We start from the raw sequence: 18,628 nt of genomic DNA, 5'->3' as shown, positions 1-18,628 counted from the left end.
TTCTATTCGCTTTAAGCGGCTTAGCACTAAAACTAAAAGCAACTCACCGCTATTTAGCATCCCCACAAATGCGAAAACGTTAAGCTTTTGATTGCAAACTTTCTGATTCTCTAGAGTTTCGAAACAAATAATAAATTAGCAGGGATTATTATGACTGCAACTAGGATGTGGCTAGAACCCGATTAAGATTCAGTGGACCCCAACCATAAATAATACACATAAGCCACCTGAAGTTTTTATGCATTTCGCTGGGACAATTTCGCCCATGGCATACAAATGATTTGCCACCGACAACCGCAAGGTAAACGCTCATAAAACCAATAACCAACAATAATAATCAGCAGGTGATTCAGCCTCAATGGTTTTCACCCAAAACAAATCCGCCAACAGTTCATTAAACCTCAGGCCGCTTTACCACTTGTACAAATCGAACTGATACAAAATATTCACAAATAAATAAACAATCAAAGATGACAAATGAAAGTAAAACTCGAGAAGGCGCAGTTTGTCATACTCTTTAATTTAGGAGATGTGTTGGGTTATAAATAAAGACGAAAGGTAAATGACACAACACGAACTAATTAAATTTAAGATAGATTTATTTTAAAGGTTCAAAAAATGTGTGTTATAAAATACTTAACGTTTACTACTTGTTTAAATTGATCTGCTACAAATTATTTTGCGAATTTATTTACAATCATTCATGACTAATCATTGATAAATTTCTGAAGTCGCAACCTTTGTTACTCTTTAAAAATTTATTTATATTTAATTTGCAAGGTAATGTGATTTCAAAGAAAAACAAAATGCAACGACTCAATATAAGTTTAAGTTTACTTTTTATAGAAGTATGTGTAAAAATAAAGCTACCTGTACAAGCCAATCACATTTATTAACACTTAACCTTTAATAAGACTATAAAATTAAATTCTCAGTAACTCTAACACATATTCAAAAATAAATTAGTAATTTTTTATGACTCCCCAAAGAATAGAAAGAACTTAGTAAGTAGTTAAGCAAGAATAAAGGGAGTTAAATGTCACAAGTCAAGGAGAAATCAACCAAATCTAGTTATTAAAAAACTTTAGATCAAATGTTAAATATATTATATTAGTTAAATATACTACCAACTCCTCATTCGAGCATATATACTCCACCCGTTACAGTGAACCACCCACAAAAGCGCATTCATCAATATCTAATTACGCGAATGACAATGGATCCAATCGTTGTAATGAATTTAAGTGACAAATTTATAACAACTTTCGGAGCGATTAGCTGAAAGTGGGGGACAGATGGGGAGGCACTGTACGATGGATGGGGCGTCGCTTCGTTTTCATTAAGCACAATTTTTTCGGTCATAAAGCCAACGGCGGTGAGCAACCGCCGAAGTGAAACCGGCGACCATAACAAGTTCAGCTTAATTGCAACCTACACAGAGATCGGGGGAGCAGCAGCGAACATCTGAACAGATTTTTTGCACTCTCGTCTCAAGGTCGGCGAGGCATCTGAGTTGCGAGATGTGAGATGTGAGAACCAGAATACCCGCTTAATGGCCAGCACATGGAGCGGAATCCCAAGCTGATCCTGTTACAAAGGAGGAAGTGACTGGGAACGGGTTCTTGATCGGGCCAGAATGTGACCTTAGTGGCATAGGATTTCGTTTTCGATTTCGATTACGATTTCGCCTTTCTAAATCGCTACGCTTCTCGCTTCGCTCACTCGCACGCAGACTTGGTCAAACTTGGTCATAATTCATGGCTAGAACCGAGAGATGAGAACTTCCTGTCAGCACTTGGCTGCAGCTAATGGAAACTTTTGATATGGTTTTTTTTTTTTTTTTTGGGCAGAGAGCCGTTTCCGACAGGGAGCTCGTAGACTAGTTCCCAGTACTAAGCACTTTAATTAAAGCCTAAAATAGCCTAGCAAATCGAAGCGAAACAATTGCCATAAATATTTATGGCTCAGCAGGCGTTCATAAATCACTTTCAGCCATTGAACGCACCCACAACGAATAAATACTTGGATGGGAGTTGTATCTGTTATTTGTCGGTTTTATTTTTTATTTTTGGCAAGACAAGCGTTCTTTGGCGCAAATGTTGCGGAAGTTAACAGCTAATTAAAGAGCTTGACTGAAAATTAAATAACGAGCAGTCTCCAAGCCTAGATATTCTCTTTATTCAGTCTCGTTTCTGGTCGGTTGCACTTGGAGCGGACTTTTCGGTGGGTATGCCACAATTGATTGCCCTTGCCTCTTGCCAAGTCGAGCATGCCACACACATTAAGGTACACCCTCCCTGCTGTGCTCTATTCACCTACGCGAAGATCGGATTGGGCAAGGTCAAAGCCGAACGACTTTAATGCCTTTGGTATGCAAAATGCTTAACATTACAATCCGGCCAAGTTGCCTCGACTCTTAACCGCAAAAGCCACGCCAGCAGCTGCCACAGAAACGATAAGAAGCTGGGGGAAAACTAGTTTGGCCGCAAGTTCAATGGCCAATTTTGAGGGCCAACGCCAGGATGCCAGCGTAGAAAAAAATATCTGAACCAATATTGATACAAATGCATAAGCATTTATGCTAATTGTAAAACTGACGTCCAAAATAAAAGGCTAAAATATAAATTTGCAATGTAGTGTGAACCAAAATATCAAACAAAACATTCATTTTCAAAAAACAATAATTGATAATTCATCTTCAAAATAATTTTTTTTCCTGTGTATTACCAAAGGGTTCAAGTGCGTCCACGCCGCAGCGACCTTGGTGGCAAGGAAGAATGGACTGTCAGGGACCGGGACTGCCACAACATTGCGGATGGGGATTGTTGTTCAACCTGAAATAATACGTGCTTGACATGTTAATTCCACGAAAGACGAAAGACTTAAGACACGAACCTGTCGCAGCAGGAACTTCTCAAAGCCTCTGCTGCTGAAGCCAGATTGCGACACCTTTAAGCCGTCTTGCTGACGGATACAGGGAATTAATGCCATCGGCATATAGATTGATAATTTACTGTACTGAAATTATTATCGTATCAAGTACTGACTGCATTTTGAATGCAGTCTCCGCATAGTCCGCTAATGATGATCGCCTTAGCATCTAATTGAGATATAAAGCGACCCACGCATGGGTGAACAAGCAAATACTCGGGTACCAATCAAATCACTAGGTCGCTTTTTTTGTAATCACAAATAAATATGCTGATTGAACAGTGGGGCAAAAATAAAATATTTTAAATTAAAGTTTATATAAACTTAATCATTTTTCAATTACATTCAGAAAACTAGCTGCATCTTTTAGTAGATATAATTGATTGCATATTTGTTCTGTATAAGCATTATTATATTTTGGAATGTCTTTTTATATAAAGTTAATTATTTTCACCAATAATGTTTATTTACAAGTTATGCGACACACTGTGCTCTACTTCTCTTATTTCGTGCACTTGAACTCGAGTGTCCGCTGGCCAAATTAAATACCAAGCAAGATACAATAACTCAGCAGACAAAACAACAATGAAGACCATGGATATAATTCCATTGGTTTTTCCACTTAACAATGGGGCACGAATTTTCAATGAATTTAAATAACTCGGTTTTCGGCTAATGAAAGTTATAAATAGGGAATAAACATCAACGAAATGCAAAGAGCTTTGGGTAAAATCAACTAAAACAAACAATCAATTAGCCAAATCATCAGGCTGATATTTTTTGCTCAATTGCTAAGTGATTTATGATCCAAGAAAATGAAATGATCTAGAGATTCCAGGGGGCAAAAATCCGTGACTGTGAGAAAGTGCAATGAATGTCGGTGCTAGCGTCAGCTGACTTAATTTATTTAGCCACAAAAGCAAAGCGAGCAGACAAAAGTCTCCCAACTCTAATTAAAACAAGTTTTGCGTCTATTTTGGCAAGATTTCCAAAAGATAGCTAGACTTTAAGTGAGTCATTTCGGATTGATGAATAAATAATAATCATATTTAAGCAATATTTTGAGCTTAGTCACGCTTCAGATCAACAATGAAAAGCTAAACGATCTTTTAATAACCAATTTAACGCTATTATTGTTTACTGATATAGATGGCCATCGCATATTGAATAGGACTTAAAGAGTTCTTGATTTTGACGTTTGTAAGCCAAGAAGAAAAGTGTCAATGCAGAGGTCAAGTGGAGAATTTCGTTTCTCGCCTTCTGATCGACCTTAGATTAGTCACTAAATTTATGCAAAGGTTCCTCTGTGAAATCAAACGATTATTGTCGCACCATCGGCGCCGTTAATCTTCGATGTCCATTGTCCGTCACTTCCGTGACCTTTCGGTCTTGATGTCTGACTTCCAATATCCGATTGTTGCCTGTCAAAATCCAATCAAGACAAATAGTCTTAGGCCGCACTGTTCAGCGAGATTGTTTTGAGAATGCGAGACACTTGGCTTACACAATGCTCGCTGGTCTTAAGCGTTATATGGTATTCCACTCATAAATTACGCATACGCAGCGTAAAACAACAGGAGTCAAATATCCGACGCTTACTCCTACTTTTCTGCCTTTTATTGCTGACCATTTATGGCTGAACTTTGCTTCAGTTCTTGCCAATTTGTACAGTTAATTTGCTTCTGAAATAAAACCGCTATTAATTAGATTAGACCAGCGATATAAAAACAATGTTTGTTTGGCTCCATTTGAATTGCAAATTAGTTGGGCGCTTTCATGAGATATACGTATCCGAGCTTTTTTTACGATGGCATAAAATAACGAACACTCAGAGTTAAGAGTAAAATTAAAACAATCAACGGTAGCCATCAAACACGCAGGCATTAATTTGTACAAAGTATAACATTTATTTATGTAATATTTAGTTGGTTGTACTCTTTTTTTTGTGATTTTTTGCTTAATTGAAGCAATTATCCTCGCGCAAGGGGCAGTGCAGTTAATCTGTTCGCCATCCGGTCAAGAACGCATCGTCTGGCTATTGAGGCTAGTGCTGGCTATTAATGCTATCTTTGTCGACTTCTATTTCTATTTCTCTACTTATTTCTTTCTATTCGAACTAGTGCTGGTAGATGTCTGATGCTGATAGAGTTCTACTGAGGCTGGGAATGTCTTTCTTGTTCAAGTTAAGACTATTCCCTAGAAGTAGTGTCCATAATGTCCATGGTGATGTCCATGTCCGTAGTAGCCACCATATCCTCCATAGCCTCCGTAGTAGGGATAACCTGGGGATGAATTAAACAAATATTATATTACATAGAAAATATACTATGCTTACAGTTAAGATCTATTTGAATTGATTTTTAAAAAAATCGTTTTAAAGGATATTCTTCAAGTACTTATGTAGCAATCATTTTGGGTACACAAAAAATAAAAAAAAGACTTTTCAAATAAACTTGGGACTTAAAATGAACAATATAGTTAAATACTGTTATTCTCCAAACTTTTTTTATAGAATATTTAATTTAGTGGATATATATGTTTAATTTTTTTCCACTAAAAATTTTCTTACCGATTCCGTAGTAACTTCCGCTGTAATGTGGCCAATATCCGCCGCCGTAGTAGCCACCCAAGTACGGCGATGAGTAGTATCCGTATCCAAAGGATGCTGCTCCCTCGAGATCCTTCTCCTCGGCCTCCACATTGGCCTCCTGGTCGCCGCCCTCCTCTCGACCCTCCTGTGGGCGTGGCAGGGCCTCAGATCCGGCCAAAAACAGGGCCAAAAGGCAGAGGGCGAGCAGCAGGCAAACGGATTTGGCTTGGAACATCTTGGTGGGTTTTTCTTTGCGGATTTCCTTTGGGCTAACAACGGTGGAAATGCCACTCGGGGCTTACAACAACTGACTGACTGACGCTGGGAGCGTGCAGCGGGCTTTTATAATGGCCAATAGCGATTCTTGCAACGCCGCATTGCCATCAATGCGCAGCGACAAAACAATTGTCTAAGCGAAAAACGGTTTTCCCCCTCCAATTTGGGCGACTCCAGCTGCGTGTGCTTCTAACAATCCGAAAGAAAAACCCCACCGAAACATCAATGAATCGGCCAAAGGGGGGAGGCTTCTATTTCTTGCATGACCGACTACTAATTACAATGCTTTGGGCCAACTTATGTTTGCTTGTTTCTCTCTTGCCACCCACCGCCCACTCCGGCCACTCAGTCTGTGATCAGTGGGGTCAATGTCGCAATGGGCAGTGCCCCTCTTCTTTTCGATAAAGGCCAGGAATCCGTTTGCTTACATAATGTGGACCGATTTCTCTACCCAACTATCGTTCCACTCTAATTTATCTCTCGCCCCGCCAACACACAAAATAATAATCATAAAAACCCAACACACGCTCTATAAATTAAATAATTCTTTGACAAAGTGGCTGGACAACATTCTAATCCCATAAAAAAAATGCCGCCCAAAAAACGTCAGACTCGGTTTAGTAGCCAAAAACGAATGTGGAAATGAAAATGTTCCAAGAATAGAGATATGGGATCCCCATAAAACTAGCCACCAAACCAAACTAGTATCATCTGAGTGAGAGATCCGAGAGATCTGTGAGATCTATATTCCCTGTAAGAGAGGTCAAATGTATTTTCTTCCGCTTCATCTGAGTTACTCGGTTTCCCCCATACCCGCACCCGTGTTAATTGCCGAAAATCTTCTCACAACTTTGCATGTTAGGCGGGGTCAGGGCTTGGGACAATGCGTTTCGCACGTTTGGCCGCCGAAGCTCGGGGCTAATTGCCAGCTTGGGCTTATCTAAATTGCCGCATTAGCCAAGAACTTGTGACTTGAGTTGGGAGTAGTTGTAATTAGCCAAGTTAAATGCTTGGTTGCCCACCAAGAATCCCCTGAGATGTAGCATTGAAAGAGGTAAGCTGAAGAGTTCCAGGGCTAGTACCTTATTATTTGTAAATAATTACTAAGTTTGTGATATGCAAATATATTCGAAATTACCAGAGTTTAAAAAATTCAGAAAAACCTAGCTTGAAAAAGCGCCTAAAAACTTTTAGCGTACAAAAAACGTAATTTTAAAATTGATTTTGAAATAATTAATATTTGATCAGGAAACTTTAGCATCTTAAATTCAGAAGTTAAAATTTGAAGTTAAAATTCCAAAAACACACGAAACGCGTGTGTTATAGGGTATAATTTTCCATTTAAACAGTTACCATTTTTCTCTCTGTTTCAGTAATAATACTTTATTCTTTGTAAATAAATAATTAACAACTAGTTAAGCACTTATCGAACACATTTTACTCCAAGTCCAATGTGGACACACTCTGATTTTGGTTGGGCATGTCGGGGAACCGATGAAAGAGCGATGAAGAAGGCTTGGTTTGACTATCGAGTCGGGTCTCGTAGATGCCACCCTCTGCGTTAATCAGATACCAATTGGGAGTGGGAGTGGGTCTTTGCAACTCCTCTCTATTTAGGCCAGTTATGGGTGCCACTGTGGGTAGCTTTTTGGCCAAGTCATCCAGCTCCTTGAGGTACACATCCAAGGCCCGGTAGTCCGTGTTGTTGGCCACCTCGCCAGGGCCAATAGACTTTGGTCCCGTTAAGAGATCGTGCTCCTGCCACAAATTGCGTATGTTCGTCATTACATCCGCATAGAGTATGGAGTCATCGCTGCGGCCCAAGTTGCGGTTGTTATTTGGTGATTTGGATTTGGATTTGCGTGAATTCACCAGGCGACTGGCCAACGGAGTTGCGGAAGTTTCCGCAATTGAATTGGCACTTGAAAACACCGATTTGCCAGTGGTTGTTATTGTCGCCTTTGTGGTAGTTGCTGTTAAATCGTTGCGGAAGTGGCGCCGCCTCTCCTTTAATTTTTCCCGCTCTGCTGATTTGGCTTGCTGTTTAAAAAGTCTTTGGCGACGTCGCCGATTGTCGCAGTTGGTTGCATTACTGCAGATTGGTGACCTCTTCACCTCATTGGTGGTTTCGCCTTCGTCGGGTAAATATTGTGTGGCGTTTTTCAGCAGGTCCCCAATGTGAGCCACCAACTTCAACCCCTTTTGCACATCGTAGACTTCCTTTCTCTTCTCCGGAATTTCCCTGCGATTTCTTTTACTTCTCTTGTGCTCTTGGTTGCGACTCAACACCGCTCTTAGCCTTTGCTGTTGGCCACGATGGTAGATCTGCTGCTCGATGGTTTTTTGGCCTATCAAAGTGTGACTTTGTCGCTGGATATGACGTTGTCTTATTAAAGGAAACTTGTGTCTTTGATGCTGCAAAAGGCGCTCTGTTTTCCGCACTGAGGCAAGAATTTCCATGGGTATTTGCAGCTGATTGGGGCCGTTTTGAATCTGGGTTTCCTGTGTCAGCAGATCTCCTTGGGGTATAACTTTAACCCTATTTGTGGCCACCTTTCGAGGTTGTTCCCAAACAACAGGTGGATTAATGGGTTGCCTTTGTCGCAATCGCTTCAGCTGCTGGAAATGCTGAGGTGGCTCAATAATCCTGATGACATCCCCTGCATCATCGTCCACATATCCTGGACGAATGTCCTGCAGATGCGGAGGAACTCTATTCTCGGGATGTTTGGGTTCGGGCTTGGAAACTCTATAAACTGGAGGACTTGGAGAGCTACTAGCAGCTCCCTCCTTGCCCAGATTATCCACTTTAATCGCCTGACTTAGTAGCGAATACAGGAGGAGCTGCCAACAAATCCTGAGCACTGCCATTGCTCTTTTACTCTCACTGTATCCCAAGGTCGGGGAAATGCTACTTTTCACTTTCGCGTTCGACGGCCGACCGACAACTGTGCAGTAAGTGTGCTATCATTGGGCCTTTATAAAATTTCCTCGCCGTTTTTCCCATTTTCCAGTTTGATCGCCGCGAGCCTTTCTTTCTTTCTTTCTTTCGTGACGAGATAGATGTCTTTGGAGTCGTCATCGTCGTCGTCGTCATCGGTCGTTTGTTTGCTTCGGCAGCAAATGAAAGCGAAACTGGCCAGCCGAATGACGTTGCAAGTAGCTGGTTGCCAGTTGCAGGTTGCCGCGTTCAACGTCCAATGTTATAACTGGTCAAAGTCGGAGTTAAAGCCTCGTTTCGCTTTAGAAACCCACTTTGCATACGCGCCCCACGATCCACAGCAGCATTGCAACTTTCTGGCTCCTCTGCAGAAACTAGTTTTCAATTCAGTTTCGATCGTGTGGGTAAGTGTTTTTATTTTCGCGGTCTCGAATCTCATTAGCGCCCGCCACTTGACCCTCAACTTTAACTTCGCCAGAGCCACTGAAATGTATTTGTGTCATTTGGGCGAAAGGCAAAACGAACGGTGAAATAATTTATGCACTGTCCATTTAATTTGCGTGTCTTAAATATTTTGGGAATAATGGCATCTTCACATGGCCATGATTTATAGTGAAACTTTTGGAATGCTTCTTTGGGAATATTTAATAGGAATAATTAATTTATTCATGAACACCTAAAAAATAAAATGTTTTTATTGTTGGCTAAGAATGGGACTCAAATTTCATTTTATTGATGGAGAGCATGTTTAAATAGGGGCTATAGGAAGCCTAAATAAATGTAGATCATAAAATGTTAATTCTTCCGAGGCTCAGCTTAATAAAAGCATATAATAAAAATTGGTTATAAAATAAGATGGTAAATGTTAGGTAAATAATAAAATTTAATACTTAACGGTCTTTTAAAATTAAATTAGGCCTCACATTACCTAAGGTTGTTTAGGCACTTTGATCAGTTATAAAAATAATTAATAAAATAGTTGGTAATGGTTTTTACAGACACTATTGGACTTTAATTTAATGCAAGACTATATTCTCGATTAAATTTAACAGCTCTTTTAGTGGCAATAAGGTTGCGCATGCGTTTTGTGTTAACATTGGTCAGCATTTTAATAAACGCCTAAAAGATGCTTTAAAATAATTTAAATGTATTTAACAGTGGTTTGAGACGGTAGTTAACAGCAGCACAGTGAGCGCAAAATGTAGGTGCACCTCAGAGAATAAAATTCTGTTTGAGTAACCCAAAAAATAATTTCTCAACCCAACTAAAAACACATCATATGATTTTAATAAATTATATTTATTGCTAAAACTCTTGCGACAAGTCAACCAAGCTCTTGACCAATTCATCTCTTATTTTTCGCTACACACTACAAAATAAATAAATAAATAAACATAGTTGGTTAAACATTAGAGTGGGTTCAGTGGATATGAGGGTTGAGATTAGGAGCTATTTAGACAAACTACAAGATTAAGCTCCTGGCGAGAAGGGCAGAGATTACGAGCTAAGGCATCGGCGTTAATACGTTAGATTTCGGGGATGTTTAGGTTGTTGATGGAATCATGCGACTTAAGCTACTCCGCAACCATGGGCAGCCAGGCGTTATCGCTGGCGAAACCGGACAAACCACCACCCACAGCACCTGCACCACCCACACCACTGGCACCACCATTTGCCCTGAATCCCATGCGCCGCTCGTGAGTCTTGGGCACCGGAATGGGATGTTGGTACACTCCAGCGATGCTCTCCATGCCCATGCTCATGCCCATTCCCTTTTGCTGCGATGAAGGGGTATTCTGCGGGTATATACGCTGCTCCACTATGCGGGATTCCTCTGCCATGGGAGTCACTGTGGCCGCCGCCTCCGCCCTGCGGTTCTTCTCGAAGAAATCGATGATGGGATGGTAGTTATAGTTGATCCGCTTGCCCGACACCTCGCCATTGCCGCCGCTCGGGAAGATCGAGCTCACTGGATAGCCGGCCGGCGGTGGTTGTGGTAGTGCCGTCGACTGATCCCGCTCCCACTGAGTGGTGCGCTCGGTCGAAAGTGACGGCGCTGAGCCGGCGACCACGGCGACGGTCGTGGGCGTGGCTGGTGGTGCATAGAAGCGGGGTCGCGACTTCCCACCTTGCTGCCGGTGGCCAGATGGAGGTGGTGCGGCTGTTGGGGATACTGCTGCTGGAGGTGGGGCGATGCCACCACCACCTGTTTGATGGGCATGGGCGGCATGGGCAGGGACACCGCTGGCGAGGGCACCACTGAGCCCGCTGAAACCGGAGACATAACCGGATCCCGGACCAAGGGCAGCTGTTCCCGTTCGGGCTGGTAGACTACTTGTGGTCTGTGGAAATCGTAGGCGGACGGCAGCTCCTCCTGCGGACGATGATGCGGATGCTGCTGCGGATGCGGATGCGAATGCGGATGATGATTGTGTTGCGGTGGTGGGGGCTGTGTGGGTGGAGGCATAAATACGCTTGCGATTGAGCGGGACACGCGGCTTCTCTGCACCGCCGTTATTTGGTGGGCCAGCGAAAAGGTTTACCTCTTGGTCCGAATGCGTCTCACTGGGCGCCAGATCCAAGTCCAGACGCGCCTCCGACTGCTGCGGCCGCCGGCGGCTCGACTGGGTGTAATACTTCTTGGAGCCGGAACTGGAGCCCTTGAATCCGCCATAGCGATCATCGTCATCATCCGGTGGACTGAGATACGGACCCACACTGGTACTAATACCAGGCAGCTTCACTCGCACCTTGTTACTGCTGGAGTACAGCTCGTTGGTTTCCCGATTATTGAACGAGGGATAACGCAGACCCAGTTCATCCTCCTCACTCTCATCTGCATAGTCCAGATCCTCTTCGTTAATAGTGCTATAGCCATTGTGATTAGCATTCGTGTTGCTCAAGGGAGAGTAGTCCTTGGCCTGAATGGAGGAGAGTGGTGGAAACTGCTGGCGATAGCCATCCACCTGGCAGGAACAACAGGTGGGCACCTTGAATATGTCCACATGGAGACCTCGAACCTTGTCCCAACTGAGCAATCGATGGTAGTTGTACACCTGCGAACAGTGGGAGCGGTAAGTCTGCGCCAGGTAGGAACAGCTCTCACCGGGATTACTGCGGATGTAGAGATGTTATCTGTTATTGCAATTTCCTCGAGTGAAAAATCATTTCCACCCACCTGCACTTCTCCAGTCGCAACGTTTGCGTGTGCTGACCGGTGTTCACTATGTATTTCCACTCTCCTGAAGCGGATTTCGCCTTCTGGGGACGGGCATATCGTACCACACTCTGGCACATACCACCTGCACTGCCTTCATCCTCACGCCTGCAATGGAAATCGAGGTAAATTAAAAATATAATTAAGTTAATACCTTTAAACGTCTTCGAGATTTAAGATTAACAAGCAATCCTTTCATTGAGTGTTTCATAATTGGTTTTGTGTGCTTTTTTTACAACAACTATATATTGAATAATATTTATCAAATTATCTTTATAAACCCAGTCCTGTGTCATCAAATTGAAAAAAAAAAATTGGGAGAACAGCTAACATAAAGAAGTTAATTCCCTTAAATTCTGGCTTTTCTTTTCTACACTTTGATTTTAGAATGTGTTTACCTACTTAAAGTGATTAATAAAAAATACAGACTTTCAAAGAAGTAAGCCAAATTTTTAAGTGCTAGTTATATGTATAATAATAATAAAAATAAACAACGATTTCACTTTTATTGTCCTTCAATAAATTCTCCTAACCAGATTAACGTGATTTCAATAGCCTTTGAAGCCACACCTCAAATAACTATAAGCCAACTTTAAAAGACTCACCTCTTTTTGCTCAGGCTGAAGTCATCGAATTCATCGCCAAACTCCAGATTATTGTTGGGCTTGTCGTAGAACTCGGCCAAGAGAGCGGACATGGCATTCTTGTGTCTTCGAATGCTGCCCATTATCTGTTCGCTGGGAGTTTAAAATAATAGATACAGTATCCAACTGCTTTTCTTATGGCAACGCTAACCAAAACCAGTAACTAAGCATAAGTGCAAGGGAACGTTGGGCAAGTGAGTTTAATAAATTACTGTTTATTAGGACTAAAATTCGGACTAAACTAGGACTAAGGACTATGGACCGGAACCAGGACCCTGGGAGAACCGCTCACCAACTAGCTACGGGGATCTTACAGCGGATAGTCTTCGGTGCGGATGCACATGTTGCTGGTGAATCGTTCGCATTTCTTATGAGATGGTGCCACCACGGGCTTGTGGGAACTGGCGGCGGTCTTGGGTCTTCCTCTCCCAGAAGACTGGACCCTCTTTCGCTTAATGGGTGATCCCGATTTCTGGCCAGGCAAAGGTCTCTTTCCCGGACGGTAACGCGGTCCGGCGATGAGTTCCTCGGGACTGGGCAGAGGTTCTTCCGTCTCCTCGGCGCTGTTTCGCTGGAGGTCTAATCTCTCATCGGCACTCAGTGGAATTTCGGTGCCATTAAGACCGGCAAAAGCGAGATCCTCTACCTCCAAATAGGCCTGGTCGTCATTAGAGGAAGCCACCTGCTGCTCCTCCTGACTACTTGACTGCTGAAAGGCCGTGGTATTCAGTTTGATGGTGCGCCCAGCAATTCCTCCCAAAAGCTGCTGTTCGGACACAGAAGCAGGCACGGATCGAGTCAACTTGTGTACAAACTCATTAGCCGATCGTCGAACTCTTTGACCATGGTTTTCTGGTTTCTCAGGCTTTGTCTTTTTGCCGAGTAGATCGCCTGTCAGTGCCTCGTTGATCATCTGCGGATCGAGGACTTCAGCACCCATCTCATCGAAGAAGTCCTCTAGAGATTCGGAAGGGTCCTCCCGAGGAGATACCCCCTTTGGCTCCACATCAACGGCAATGGTGCCCACTTGATCATCTTGCTGGGACTCCTCTGCAGTTAGGTCATCTTCCCGACGATTAATGGGCGTGTGGAGAAGGGCAGCTGATGACAAGTCGGAACCCAGATTAATATAGTTGCGGGTGGAACTCTTTATCAGATTTGCGATATCAAAGACTATGGGCAGAAGCAGCTTTTTGTCATTGCCAAACATCATGCGAACCTGTAGAAATGAGAAAACAAACAAAATTGATATACTACTGCAATAGTGAATATTTCTAATATTTTATTTAAGAATTTTGTTATTTAAAATGACAAAATAAAATATGAATAAGGTTTCAAGAAAGGATTAAAAACTTTTTTGTGTAAACTATTTTATATTAAATTGTGATTTCAGTTGAGTTGTATAATTTATTTAATTTAAATCCATAAATATTTTAAAAATAACAAAGTCTTACTTGTTCAAACTTCAGTTCGTGGCCCTTCTTGGCGTTCATCTGGGCCGAAATCAAAGCGGAGAGGGCCAATCGCTGCTGGGAAGAAAGCACCCTGAGAATGGGCATCACCTCCACGAACTTCTGGCGCAATCCCTCATCAGCCAAGGCTTTGGCCAGAGCGTTCCTCAACACCCTTTCCCGCCAGTCGAAGGGCGGTAGTTGTCTTTCCGGTTCCGGCTCATCCAGATCCACGCTAAAGTCCAGCATATTGGACTCCAACTTCTTGTTGGCCTGCTCCGCCTGCTGTGCCTCCTCCAGATCGTCCAACTGCCAGTCCTCCTGGACAGCATCCTTGGAGTCCGCGAAGTCAAAGTCCATCAGCTCATCGTCGGCGGAACTGCCGCTGACCAGATCCAGATACAACACACAATAGAGCAGGGCCCAGAAGAGGCAGCCGAAGGCGCGGCCAGCTTTCATTTTCGCTCTGGCTTTATTTTCTTGGCTTTGTTTTTTTTTTCGATTCAGCGGCCGTCGTCTGCAAATGACAGGGCAAAGGAAAGTTAATATGCAGGGGGCGGTAACTGGCAGTGGTTATTAAGTTGGCGGTTTAATTTCCCGAATAACAAACGAAACAATGACGGCTGGCTAATTGTTTATTTATGCCTGCACCCGGCGATACTCGCACGCTTTCAAAAAAAAAAAATAACAGTTTGGTTTATTCTTAGATGCGTTCAATTTGCTATGGAAATTCATAACCGTCTATTTTCGGCTTTCCATCGAAAGCAAGAGGCATTAACATGAGCGTAAACTATTACGACTGTGGAGCAGTAGTCATAACCATCGTGGTCTTGGCCCGGCTATTACAGCAGCCGCTTGTCTCCGGCTTTAGGTAATCGCACTCAGCCATCGTCGTCGTCGTCGTCGTCATCATGATCTTGCCAGCCGGAGTCTTCAGTCGACTGTCATCTCAGTTAACTGCCCAACAAGGCGTGAAGCACCAAAGTTGCTCTGGTTGTTGTTATTTTCTCCATTTTTATGGTTACTATTGCCCGAGGTTATGACTCTTGCCACTAAGCTGCCCGTTTTGCGGTAATAAGACACGCCAAAAGATTCGTGTGATTGATTTGACTGGGCCTTAACTTCCTATCATCATAATGAAGACATTTGTTATGCCAAACGGGCTGATCCCCCCCTATGAACTTGGTCGCCTTGCTTTTCACTTCTCATCTATGCAAATGTGTGCTGTGCAAAGGAAAGTCTTTCTTTTCTTCGTTATTTATGTAGTTGGATACCCCAAGGAGCTGACAAATCTGAATGCTAACTACACCCAGGCCAGGAAAACTGCTCCAAGGCAATGGCAATGCCTGCATCCCAGCTGCATCGATGTTTTTTGTTAGCCGGAGATGCTGTGACCTTTTGTGCAGATGAAAAGTGAAAATTTGGCTGCATCGGCAGCGGTGGCGGCAAACAGTTGACAGTTTAGAAAAGGCAGCCAAGGCCAGCATGAAAACTTATGGCAGACGTGGGCCAGCAAGAGATTGGCGATATTCGCGTCTTTTTCAGGCACCCAAAGGCTAGGCAAGCAAATAATTGAATGAAATGATGCGCCTCACTGTTTGCGGCACGAACGTGAGGATGCTGCCGTTGTCATGGCGCAGGCTCGATGTCTTTAATTTATCTCGCACACCTGCACAGCAGATCCCGCTAATGGATCCTAGGCCGGAGGGAGATGGTGGCGCTTCTGGTTTTTGTGTGGCCTTTGCATATACGTATGTACAGACAAACGTCGCTGGGAAAGCGGCGCGCTACGATAAATCAAATTAAGCCAATAAGTCGTAGCCGTTTCCCATATATGCCGACCATTATTTCGGTTCCCAGGCATCCCAGCAATTTGGCGTGGGTGCCATTGCAAGAAAGTAAATACAAATTACAGACAAAAAATGGGACTGGTTGCATTTGCAGATGCTGCAGCTGGCTGCATGCGATCTCACAGCGAATTCTTTGGCCAATTTAATTAACTTGTAATTTGCGTGCGTTGCGCAGACAACGAAACGGGGCCAGTCCAAAAAAAAATGAAACAAAAAAGCTAAACAGTAAAAGAAAACAAATTAAAGCGCTGCAAATGAGAGAAGAAACATCTGGAAGCGAAGCGCAGAGCAAGAAAGTCGCACTGACAATCTCCCGCAGAATCCTACTAAGCAGACTAAGCAGTTTCAGAGGCAACTAGGTGCTAACCGACTAACCTAGTAAGCGAACCCGCTGAACCACTAACCACGGCTGTCGAGCTCTATTAGATCGATCGGGGATCGATATCTTCATCGAAAAGGTTGGCCCCCCTTAACTCGGCGACAGTCATATAAAATGCCATCCAATTTGCCGGGCCCTAAACGAAAGACTTAAGGCACAAACTTGACGATCACCGAAAAGCGGCAACTCATATAAATAAACAGACACACGCACACCTTAAACAGCTCGGACTGACACAATTTCCTCGGGCGTAAAGAATAAAAAGAATTCAAATTTTTGTGCGTCGTTGTTGTTTTTGTTGTGTGTGTGTTTGTGTTTTTTTTTCTTCTTCCATTTAGAAAGTTGTTTCCATTTCACATATTTGGCTAAAATACACATACAAATAAAATGGTATTTTAAAATTCCAATTTCGATTTTGTTTCTTGTTCTCTGCTTTGCGCTCTTTTTTATGATTAATTTATAAAACGAGGCTGAGCTTAAGAAATCACCTCAGATCAGCTCGATTTCAGTCCACTGTTCTTCTCCACGCCACTCCCTTCTGCGCTCTTCTTGGTCTTTTAGTTTTGGTCACTGATTATTTCCTGTTGCGGCGCAAGAACCGAGTTTCCATTCCACTCCACTTTAAACAGATAATTTTCACTTTTTATGGCTCTTCGCTTGACCGTCTCGCTGATTTTCAGTCAGTATGCTGATTTTCACACTTTTCACACGCGCCTTAATTAACAGATTTTCTACTTTGCCACACTTCTTAGCGTTGGTAGCTTGGCATTCACCTTCGTTTTGCCTTTTGAGCCAACTTTTTTCCGGCTGCTACGTCTGAACGCTTTCAACACTCGCCGCAGACTGATTTGCTGCCTCAACTGCTGCTTACTGCTTCTTTAACTGCCGCTGTTGCTGTTGTTGCTGTTGCTGCGGTTTCTGCTGCTGCGGTTTCTGCTGCTACTGCTGCTGCTGCGACTTTGGCTCTGTTGGCGTTCTGGACCCGTTGCAGTAAATCCAACTTTGCTGCGTGTTTGTGCATTAAAAATGCGCATCGGCAAATTGCATTTCTTGTGCAGTTCGCAGGTTCATTGAACCGTTAGTTGGCTCCCATTTGCATATACTAAATGCGAATCTATTAACATTTTAGGCGGAAGCTTGTCCATATTTCAGACTCGCCTGCCCAGTTCGTGTCTTAAGTCATTTGTTTTGGCAGTGGGTCAGGAAGCGAATTGCCAAAAAAACGGAAGCATGCAAAACGGTGTATTTAAACTGCTTTCCATCGGCATCATTAGCCACGAAAAACACTTTGACCGCTTCATTGGGCGGATCGCCCGCCCGTGAGGGTCGGCCCCTAAGGTTGAGGAAAGAAAATTAATTTCACAGCCGCGGCACTTTCGTTTTTCAAGAAACTGCCCTCGGTGGCAACTTTGGGCAGGCTGTTAGCGCCTCCGCCTACTTGCAGCCACCGAACAGTGGAACAAAACTAGATATTAAATTGCTTAAACAAATTAAAACACTAACCAGAAACAAAAAGTTATAAAAAACATAAAAATATATTATAATATGTCAATATGTTATTAAAATTAGCGAAAGACTGACAAAACAATGATTTAAAACATATTACAAGTGTTTAGTTTAAAAATGAAAAGTATTTAACATTCATATAACATTAAGAAATGACTAAAATCATTAATAAATGTTTTGATTCAATATGTATACCCAAATATTTTGGTTAATAAAAAGAATACCTCATAAAAAGTTGCAATTTACGTTTTCTAATAAAACACATCCCGTGGAATAGTTATTGGCTATGTTTAACATAGTTAAAGTTAATGACTTTTTATCGCTTTGCACCCCACTGTGCAATGACTTTGACTTGCGTCTATTAACGACTTTTCGTGCTTTTGACGTTTCGCTTTTTTGCGCTTTATTGTTATTTCTTCATCATTGGTCAAAACCATAAACTATCGCCTCAATTGCTCCAGGGCAGTGGCAAGTGCCTCCTCCCTCCGGCTTCTGTGGCACTTTCAATGACCACTTAAAGAGCATTTTCTTCACACTTTCGTTGGTAACCACAGCGGCAAAACGGGGCACCAGATGAGTTTTCATTTCATTTTCCTTTACACGCAATGCTTTCCAGCCTCCACGCATTTTATCTTAATGTCCATTTGCCGAGATTACCGCATCGCTGGACGTGTGTTTAATTGCAGCGTCATCAATCAAGCAACCATGGCCGAAAGTGTCCTCCACTGACTCAACTTTGTTGCACTTGCTCCACGCTTTTTCTGGCTGCATATTCGTAAATTTTCCGCTACCGGCGGTTAGCCAACTGTGTGACCATAAAAACACCGCGATGCACTTGGCTAA

At 42.8% G+C, this 18,628-nt stretch overlaps 3 protein-coding genes across 5 annotated transcripts; all 3 read right to left on the bottom strand.

The window, feature by feature from the left end:
* Positions 1-5,096: 5,096 nt before the first annotated feature.
* LOC108043131 (pupal cuticle protein Edg-91) lies at positions 5,097-5,817 on the bottom strand. Its single transcript, XM_017121693.1, has 2 exons — positions 5,501-5,817; positions 5,097-5,213 (listed from the first exon to the last, which is right to left on the bottom strand). Exons 1-2 carry the CDS (start codon positions 5,754-5,756, stop codon positions 5,128-5,130), a joined length of 342 nt encoding a protein of 113 aa, XP_016977182.1. The 5' UTR covers positions 5,757-5,817; the 3' UTR covers positions 5,097-5,127.
* A 1,417-nt stretch (positions 5,818-7,234) lies between these two features.
* On the bottom strand, positions 7,235-8,726 carry LOC108043130. Its single transcript, XM_017121692.2, has one exon. It carries the CDS (start codon positions 8,666-8,668, stop codon positions 7,235-7,237), a length of 1,434 nt encoding a protein of 477 aa, XP_016977181.2. The 5' UTR covers positions 8,669-8,726.
* Positions 8,727-10,052: 1,326 nt separating this feature from the next.
* Positions 10,053-17,118, bottom strand: LOC108043132 (neurotrophin 1). 3 transcript variants are annotated; one of them, XM_017121696.2, is made up of 7 exons: positions 16,768-17,111; positions 14,054-14,567; positions 12,914-13,818; positions 12,561-12,692; positions 11,917-12,063; positions 11,282-11,852; positions 10,612-11,187 (listed from the first exon to the last, which is right to left on the bottom strand). In XM_017121696.2, the coding sequence occupies exons 2-7, from the start codon at positions 14,507-14,509 to the stop codon at positions 10,705-10,707; spliced, it is 2,694 nt and encodes an 897-aa protein (XP_016977185.2). In that variant the 5' UTR covers positions 14,510-14,567; positions 16,768-17,111; the 3' UTR covers positions 10,612-10,704. The 3 variants fall into 3 exon arrangements, with proteins under 3 accessions (XP_016977184.2, XP_016977183.2, XP_016977185.2); XM_017121695.2 differs by having other exon boundaries at positions 10,053-11,852; positions 17,053-17,118; XM_017121694.2 differs by having other exon boundaries at positions 10,053-11,852.
* Between the last annotated feature and the right edge of the window lie 1,510 nt (positions 17,119-18,628).

The sequence above is a fragment of the Drosophila rhopaloa genome, unplaced genomic scaffold (assembly GCF_018152115.1).
Source record: "Drosophila rhopaloa isolate 14029-0021.01 unplaced genomic scaffold, ASM1815211v1 contig_163, whole genome shotgun sequence".
NCBI classification, from domain to species: domain Eukaryota; kingdom Metazoa; phylum Arthropoda; class Insecta; order Diptera; family Drosophilidae; genus Drosophila; species Drosophila rhopaloa.
This window is presented reverse-complemented; position numbering and strand designations above follow the sequence as displayed.